The sequence below is a fragment of the Argopecten irradians genome, chromosome 6, assembly GCF_041381155.1.
Source record: "Argopecten irradians isolate NY chromosome 6, Ai_NY, whole genome shotgun sequence".
In the NCBI taxonomy this organism is placed as follows: domain Eukaryota; kingdom Metazoa; phylum Mollusca; class Bivalvia; order Pectinida; family Pectinidae; genus Argopecten; species Argopecten irradians.
This window is the reverse complement of record NC_091139.1, coordinates 1,797,862-1,807,145: the sequence shown is the minus strand read 5'-3', so window position 1 is coordinate 1,807,145 and position 9,284 is coordinate 1,797,862. Positions and strand designations below refer to the sequence as shown.

General features: G+C 34.3%; 1 protein-coding gene across 9 annotated transcripts in view; it reads right to left on the bottom strand.

The window, feature by feature from the left end:
• Positions 1-968: 968 nt before the first annotated feature.
• The window catches only part of LOC138324692 (cAMP-dependent protein kinase catalytic subunit alpha), a 152,213-nt gene continuing 143,897 nt past the window's right edge, over positions 969-9,284 (bottom strand). For all 9 annotated transcript variants that reach the window (XM_069269732.1, XM_069269733.1, XM_069269738.1 and 6 more), the window contains 4 exons: positions 6,758-6,853; positions 4,861-4,983; positions 3,971-4,135; positions 969-3,021 (listed from right to left, as the gene is read on the bottom strand). In XM_069269732.1, the coding sequence (XP_069125833.1) occupies positions 2,896-3,021; positions 3,971-4,135; positions 4,861-4,983; positions 6,758-6,853 (510 nt within the window). In that variant the 3' untranslated portion in view covers positions 969-2,895. The remainder of the gene's footprint in view (positions 3,022-3,970; positions 4,136-4,860; positions 4,984-6,757; positions 6,854-9,284) is intronic.

Sequence of the window (9,284 nt, the reverse complement as noted above, 5' to 3'; positions counted from 1 at the left end):
TCTGGTTTTGGAGTTATACTCCGGAAATGAACCTGCTACAAAAATATGATATTTTCAGCAATGTTTCTATGGTTACAGAAAAAAGCATAAAAAGTGAAAACCTAAAAATAGCAAAAGGCACTACTAGACCATAAGAACAATGTGTCTATGAAGTTTCATGGAAATATCTCTGCTGGTTTTAGAGTTGTGCTCCGGAAACGATTCTTACACAAAAATCTGCCATTTTCAGCAATGTTTCCATGGTTACAGAAAAAAGTACAAAAAGTGAAAACCTTAAAATAGCAAAAGGCACTACTAGACCATAAGACTAATGTGCCTATGGAGTTCCATGCATATATCTCAACCGGTTTTCCAGTTATGCTGCGGAAACGAACCTGGTACAAAAATATGATATTTTCAGCAATGTTTCCATGGTTACGGAAAAAGTGCAAAAAATGAAAACCTAAAAATAGCAAAAGGCACTACTAGACCATAAGAACAATGTGTCTATGAAGTTTCATGGAAATATCTCTGCTGGTTTTAGAGTTGTGCTCCGGAAACGATTCTTACACAAAAATCTGCCATTTTCAGCAATATTTCCATGGTTACAGAAAAAAGTACAAAAAGTGAAAACCTTAAAATAGCAAAAGGCACTACTAGACCATAAGACCAATGTGTCTATGAAGTTTCGTGGAAATATCTCTTCTGGTTTTGGAGTTATGCTCCGGAAACGATCCTGGTACAAAAATATGATATTTTCAGCAATGTTTCCATGGTTACGGAAAAAATGCAAAAAATGATAACCTTAAAATAGCAAAAGGCACTACTAGACCATAAGACCAATGTGTCTATGAAGTTTCGTGGAAATATCTCTACTGGTTTTAGAGTTATGCTCCGGAAACCATTTGTACGGACGGACGGATGGACAGAACCCATTTGTATATCCCCCGCCAACTTCGTTGGGCGGGGATAAAAAAGAAAAGTCAGGATTTACAATTTTCTAGTCTATTATTACTTTAATTATGACTCTGAACTTAAAACAAATGCTTTCATAATAATATTAATAATTATATATAATATAATTCAATTGAAATTATTATACACTTGTGGCTATTTTCAACCTACCATACACTGGTAAAATATTGAAAATATCACAATTGCAAGGTGATAAAAAATTACTTTAGACAAAAAAAACACTACATATTAAATTGATAGTTGGCTTGCTTCAGATCTGCGACGGTACAATAAGCACAGCACTTAACGTGGATAACACTATATGTTAAAAGTGAAGTCATATATCACACATTCTACCATACATAATGGTTTCTGAAACATACACCCAAGGAGATGCTCTAGTCTATATATATATATGCAAATGGTTTAATCAGCATTCAAATTTTCTGATGAAATACTGGTGAAAATATCAAGATCGGGATGTTATAAAAACATGACGACAAGTTTAACACATAACAGACTACATTTACAGCTCAAAAGTACCAACATTTAAGAAACCAATTGCTTGAAATTTTTTTTAACTTCTTTTCAAGGACATGTTCCAATTTAACCAATTTTCTCGTATCAATAATGATTATTATATGATCAGAAAAAGGTTTTGTAAGTTATATATAGATGATAAAACTGAATTTGCTCTTTAAATATCCAGAGCTGTTTCACACTGAGCCAGAAAATGTAGTCATTTAAACACAATAACATCTGCAGCACCAGCTCCGAGTCAGATGGGACAATGAGAATCGACATTCAAAGAGATACAAAAATAAGTCATGTTGAATCTTCTCCCACACGTTCTGCTGGAAACATTGAATTCCTTGTGTCACTATAATAAATATTCTGCTCTGAACTAGTCATCAACAACATTAAAATATATATTTAAAAGCTATAAACCAAATGCCCTGTCAATTAACTAAAACTTAATACTTTAAAACTAAATCAAAGTTTGTATTTTGTCTTCGAAAGAAAAGAATTTTATACATAGATTTCTTTACATAATAAATATATTCCTTCACTTTTGGTCAATAAGCCTATGACATGTTATATCTTGAATTTGCTCAGAAATTGATAGTTAATGAAATCTATATAGATTTAAGTGAATAAAGATTCCACAATTTCACAACGATAAAGCAGGTTAATACAACCAACACAGACCATATAATTTAACACAATTTGACAAGACTTCACCAATATTAGCATCAAGAGAGATGAAATAATTAAAAAAAAGATACTCGTTCAAGACTAGTGAACACCTAATACAGCAGAACTCGGTTAAAACAGTCATTCATTCAGTATAAAAATCCATCTGAAATATGTAAAACTATGTACAGTTTCTTCCATAACAAAATACAATAATAAAGTCGTATACATTCTTGGAGGATGTATCCATATACTTCGCTGAAAACAAACGCTGATCAATGCGATCAGTTGTAGCACAGGTGGTAAATGCCAACATTCCTATCAAGTTTGCCGACATGGTCCTAGATTCCTTGTCTGATCTGCCGGCCAGTTGCGGGGTGTATATCCAGTCATACACTCGAAGCCTTACCAACAACAACACTGAAACCTCAGCCAGTGTCACATGTGCAGTATAACTACTGGGCCTGAAGCGCCCAATATCACAGACACGTTCACAGATAACTGAAGGAAACATTAAATAATGATTTGATCAGTCAGTCTGTCTTTGCAGGCTACACACATAATTTGGCCAAATATTTGTCGGTTTAACATTTAAATATTGAACTCCTCACCACAACAAATCATGGTTCACTCCCTGCTCAAGCTGCATACTGCGTGTATTGCACATGTGGGATTTATCGATGCTTGATGAGATCTGTCACTGGAGATATTCTCGTGACTTTGCCTCATGATAACAACCAATGGGGGTTTACTATTTCTTCCATGTCCTCAAAAGTCTGCGAATTCCTTTGCACACTTTTCTGTTGACGATATTCTCAGTGGTTCCTCCTCATAATCATCAAAGTTACTTGCGTCTCCAGGGCCTTTACATTTTGGTACAAATGGAGCGTCCACCTACCATAGAGAATTAGACATTATCATACCAAATATGGTAATATTAGTACCGCTACTTATAGACATGGTTATCATACCAAATACTGTAATATAAGTACCTCTACTTATAGAGATGGTTATCATACCAAATATGGTAATATAAGTACCGCTACTTATAGACATGGTTATCATACCAAATATGGTAATACAAGTACCGCTACTTATAGACAATGGTTATCATACCAAATATGGTAATATAAGTACCGCTACTTATAGACAACGGTTATCATACCAAATATGGTAATATAAGTACTGCTACTTATAGAGGTGAAGTTCAACAAAAACACAAGTACTGTACAATGAAAGAATAAGCACAATCTTAATGAACATACTTTATAGAGACAATGCTGAAATATGGTTTCTCCAACTGATCGTGAACTAAGCTACTAAATAAAAATATTTGAAAGTGCAAATGCTTTAATTAGATGTCTGAGTCAGTGATTATACTAAAGTTATGATCTACCGCCGCTGATGTAAATCGTAACAACGTCGAAAACCTTTGCCGATTCATGCATAAAATAACAAGCCATACGATAACGTTAATCTATCACCATGATGATATCTAGTAAAAGCGAAGTATCTTGAAACATATATTGGCGAATTTCCATAAAATTCAGAATTTCCCAAATATTTATTCGAATAACCGGAGGTCATACAAAAGTCTATTCAAATACACGGAGTTGAAAAACAAAGATAAAGAAGGAAAAAATTGGGACCGCAGAATTTTATACAAATAACCGAAATATTCAAATAACTGTTATTCTATTTTGTGGAGTCCTCTAGCTCTATATATGATTCAACCCCGTCTCAATAGTTTGCTGATCAAATAACCACATCCCGGGAAATCATGAAAATATCATCAGCTATACCGTATAAAGTTATGTTTGTCAGACATAGAACAAAGACCGACCTTCCTCTGGTAGATGGCGATCCAGTCTGTGGATTGAAACCACCTGTGGTTCTTTATATCATTGACAGCATTCTTCAGGTTGCCGTAGCGCTTTGTGAGGTCCACTTGTAGAAGGTTACGTAACAGGTCCTTCAGGTCCGAGCTGAAGTGTGATGGGAAGCGTACCTGTGGAGGTAAACATCAAATATTATACCTTTATTACATTTTAAGGTAAACAAAATATATCCTTTTATCTTGATTTACATCAGTCCTGATAACATTTTCACTATTAAAAAATTGAAATAAGTAGTTTTGAACAGGTATTGTTTCTTCACTGCTGTGGTTCACAATTATCTATATTCAAGTGAAACCATCTCCAAGAAAATTGATAATCTAGAAAACAGGCTAACTTTGTTCCACAGCAATAAAGAATTAATGTACTGATAGTATAAATAAAGTTTACAATCTGATTCTCTGACGAGATGCTTCATTTCCACTAGTATGTTAATCCTGCATTATTAGCATCCATCACCCTTTAGAAAGAGAAATTTCAACCAAGCGTCAAGATTCTTTCAGTGGCATTCTGAGTATTGATAACTTGAGAATGATAGAATCTTACTAACAGTAGACTTGTCTCACTCTCAGTGGAAAAATTGATTCTTTTTCACTTTTATTATAACTGGTTTGTTTTCCACTGTATTTACAAGACATTGTATAAATGCACAACATTGTTTTTACGCAAATTGATTGCTATATTGTCGGGAATTCGTGGTGTTATTGATATGACATCATACCATTGTTCTGTGCATGCAGGCTGTCTTGCCTTGAGTAAGACAGAGATATCTTACCCTCACCAAAGTTTGGACATGTCTGTCCATTTTAAGAGAAAGCAACAGTCTACCGGTGCCTACCTTGCCAGAGACAATCTTCTCATAGATCTGTATAGGTTGATCAGCAAAGAAGGGAGGATAGCCGGCAGCCATTTCATACACGAGAACTCCCAACGCCCACCAGTCTACAGCTTTGTTGTAGCCCTGCAAAAATATATATCAATTGCTGAGTAACTGCAATGGGAGACAAGAAACTTGCATTGTGGATCAAAGATGAATTTTCATGCAATAGTCTTTTTAGTACATCATTCTAAACAATACAAGGGTTTCAAGACCTAATTTAACAACAGGTACAATTTACCATCAATAAGTTCCACCTTGTGTAACTGTAACGTTATCTTTTGATATGAATTTTGTGAAACTCACTTGGGATGGTTAGCTCAGAAATGTTTGTTTTACTTTAATGTTTCATCAATAGCTTTGTGATGTTCTGTATTATACAGGCTTTGTTAAGTAGGGTCACTCAGATGCAGTATACTGTATGGTTGGTTATTTTTACATGGATGATATTTTCGTGATTTCGCGGCACATTGCTATGTTCGCGAAAATTTCATCTGCTCAATAATGAGAAATGGTTGAATGGATTCTACCTTTAAAATTCTAACTTTGAAATTTAAAATTGCTAACATATGAATTTTTCTTTTTCCGATCAGATCAAGAAAAGTTTGGTCTGCAAGAATAACTGGCTATAGAGTATTCTTCTAAGTATACTGTATTATACAGTGTCAACACAAATTATAACTTCAAGTATACATGTCAACACAAGTTTATATACCTCTAAGTATACTGTATTATACAGTGTCAACACAAGTTTATATACCTTCTAAGTTAACTGTATTATAAGGTAACACAAAGTTTATATACCTTCTAAGTATACTGTATTATATAGTGTCAACACAAGTTTATATACCTTCTAAGTATACTGTATTATATAGTGTCAACACAAGTTTATATACCTTCTAAAGTATATTATTATAAGTGTCAACACAAGTTTATATACCTTCTAAGTATACTGTATAAGTGTCAACACAAGTTTATATACCATTACTGTATTATAGTGTCAACACAAGTTTATATACCTTCTAAGTATACTGTATTATACAGTGTCAACACAAGTTTATATACCTTCTAAGTATACTGTATTATATAGTGTCAACACAAGTTTATATACCTTCTAAGTATACTGTATTATACAGTGTCAACACAAGTTTATATACCTTCTAAGTATACTGTGTATTATATAGTGTCAACACAAGTTTATATACCTTCTAAGTATACTGTATTATACAGTGTCAACACAAGTTTATATACCTTCTAAGTATACTGTATTATAAGTGTCAACACAAGTTTATATACCTTCTAAGTATACTGTATTATAAGTGTCAACACAAGTTTATATACCTTCTAAGTATACTGTATTATATAGTGTAACACAAGTTTATATACCTTCTAAGTATACTGTATTATATAGTGTCAACACAAGTTTATATACCTTCTAAGTATACTGTATTATATAGTGTCAACACAAGTTTATATACCTTCTAAGTATACTGTATTATATAGTGTCAACACAAGTTTATATACCTTCTAAGTATACTGTATTATATAGTGTCAACACAAGTTTATATACCTTCTAAGTATACTGTATTATACAGTGTCAACACAAGTTTATACCTTCTAATATACTGTATTAAGTATACTGTACAACACAATTTATACCTTCTAAGTATTACTGTATTATATAGTGTCAACACAAGTTTATATACCTTCTAAGTATACTGTATTATATAGTGTCAACACAAGTTACCTTCAATCTGAAGCAAGGTAAAATTTAGTTTATGACAGAGTAGTTTAAAAGCAGTCTTGATATAGAGCCAAGTACATGTTTTGCGTTTCATTTGGGGAGGTTTTTTTTTACCTTGCTGAGGATGATTTCTGGTGCCAAGTACTCAGGAGTACCACATAATGTCCAGGTTCGGCCTTTCACTCTCTTCGCAAATCCAAAGTCTGTCACCTGATCGGGAAGAAAATTGAAAATTGTAAAATCTGTTTAACTCCTGATCACTGCTATCAGATTCTATATACTTACCAAATAGATCATTATTGGTAATGAACAAATATTGTACACCCAGTAAATCAACCAAGTCAACCAGAAATAGCAACGGGTCAATTAAGTTCACATCAAGACACTATCAAGTTATTATGGAACATGTGTTCTATATATTATCACAAACATGTATTCTAGTTGCCATTATAAAGTTGAATACAGTTCAATATTCATTTATGCATACAGTCAAAAGCTATATTTCTTTTAAAGTTCAATTTTCACAAGTGAATAAAGTCACACAATATATTTGTACGTGGAAAAAGATAAAAATTTGAATTAGTTTTGTCAACATTACTGAAATTTAGAGAAAATCAGATAAATTAATTAAAATAAATTTAAGAGTTATTTTTCAATTTCACAAATTGAATTAAAGAACACAGAGATAGGAAAGTGAAATTTCAAATTATGTCAATATCATCTCCTGATTTTTGTGTGCAAGCAAAAAAAGTGAGTAATATATATTTGAGTTATTTTTTGCTGCAGACACCAGCAATGGTGTATAGCTTGTGGTTACTATGGTGATTTGATTGCATTAACCAGATGTGATGGATCTGGCAGTGAGTAGTCCCTGTACACACATACCACCACAAATATAAATATAGGTAGTGCAAGGCTCTGTGTGTGCGGAAAAGTCCAACATGGAATGTTTTTAACATTCCATCTCACAAAACGCAGTGAAGCCACGAAACATAACAATACAAATCAACAAACACAACAAACAGTGCAGCAATTTAAAAACAAATTAAACAAACACAATTCCAACACACTAGGCAAAATCTTTCTCCACATACAGTGGTTTTAATTTACTGATATAAAACAGACCCTGCAATGTTGAATCCAGCAGAGAACCTAACATTTCTGTCTGTCCTGTTCTATTATAGTATATACCCTATATAGTGAGGGGAAGTATGGATACATAAAATCCAAAATATAGAACCTAATTGCAGTGATTTTTTTTAATATCATTGTTTGAGGGGCCTGTACCTTTTAATTTGGGAAAATACTACATTATTCCTTCATTAAAATGCTTATATTTAGGAGAGGTTTTTCTTTATTTGGGAAAATATTTACATGAATTGGGAAAATTTCGGTAAGGGAAGGGGCCAAATTTTATATTTTCCAAATTACAATTCAGCCCTTAACGAACCCCCAAAAAAATCCTGGAATGTCCAGGATTGTTCTGTTATAAAATAATGCCTTAAACTTCATCTGATCTATTCTTCATTCTTTTAATCAAGTGATTCTTATAACACCAACAAGAGGCCCAGAGGGCCTGTATCGCTCACCTGGTTTTTTGTTAGTAATTATCACAAGACTCTGACAATTAGAAAAATAAGCAAAATTGACTCCCAAAGTTTAATTTTGAATCACAACCATACAATGATGCTATTGATACCATACAAATATGCTATCCAATACATAGGTTCAGAGACAAAGTAATTTATATGAAAGTAGTAGCCTAATTGACCTTTTTGACCTCGCATCTATTGCCGTCTAAGGCCCCGGGACCCTATCATTTGTACAATTTCAAATCCCAACCCTATAAGGATGCTACCATTGCATTATAAGTGCTCTTCCATTCTTAGTTGCAGAGAAGAAGTCGTTTATATGGAAATAGCTAAATTAACCCCTTTTGACCCCACCCTTCAGGCCCCCGGGGGGTCAGCCCCATCATTTGCAAAATTTTGAATCCAAACCCTATAAGGATGTAACCATTGCATTATGAGCGTAATCCCATGTTAAGTTGCAGAGAAAAAGTCATTTATATGGAAATTGACCACTTTTGACCCCGCCCCTCAGGCCCCTGGGGGTCAGCCCCATCATTTGCACAATTTTGAATCCCCACCCTATAAGGATGCTACCATTGCGTTATGGGTGCTATACCACGCTTAGTTGCAGAGAAGAAGTCATTTATATGGAAAAAGCCAAATTGACCCCTTTTGACCCCGCCCTCAAGCCCCCGAGGGGGTCAGCCCTATCATTTGCACAATTTTGAATCCCCACCCTATAAGGATGCTACCATTGCATTATGGGTGCTATACAATGCTTAGTTTCAGAGAAGAAGTCGTTTATATGGAAATAGCCAAATTGACCCCTTTTGACCCCGCCCCTCAGGTCCCCGGGGGGTCAGCCCCATCATTTGTACAATTTTGAATCCCCACCCTATAAGGATGCTACCATTGCATTATGGGTGCTATCCCATGCTTGGTTTCAGAGAAGAAGTCGTTTATATGGAAATAGCCAAATTGACCCCTTTTGGCCCCGCCCCTCAGGCCCCCGGGGGATCAGCCCCATCATTTGTACAATTTTCAGTTAGTAGCCCATAAGGATGCTACCA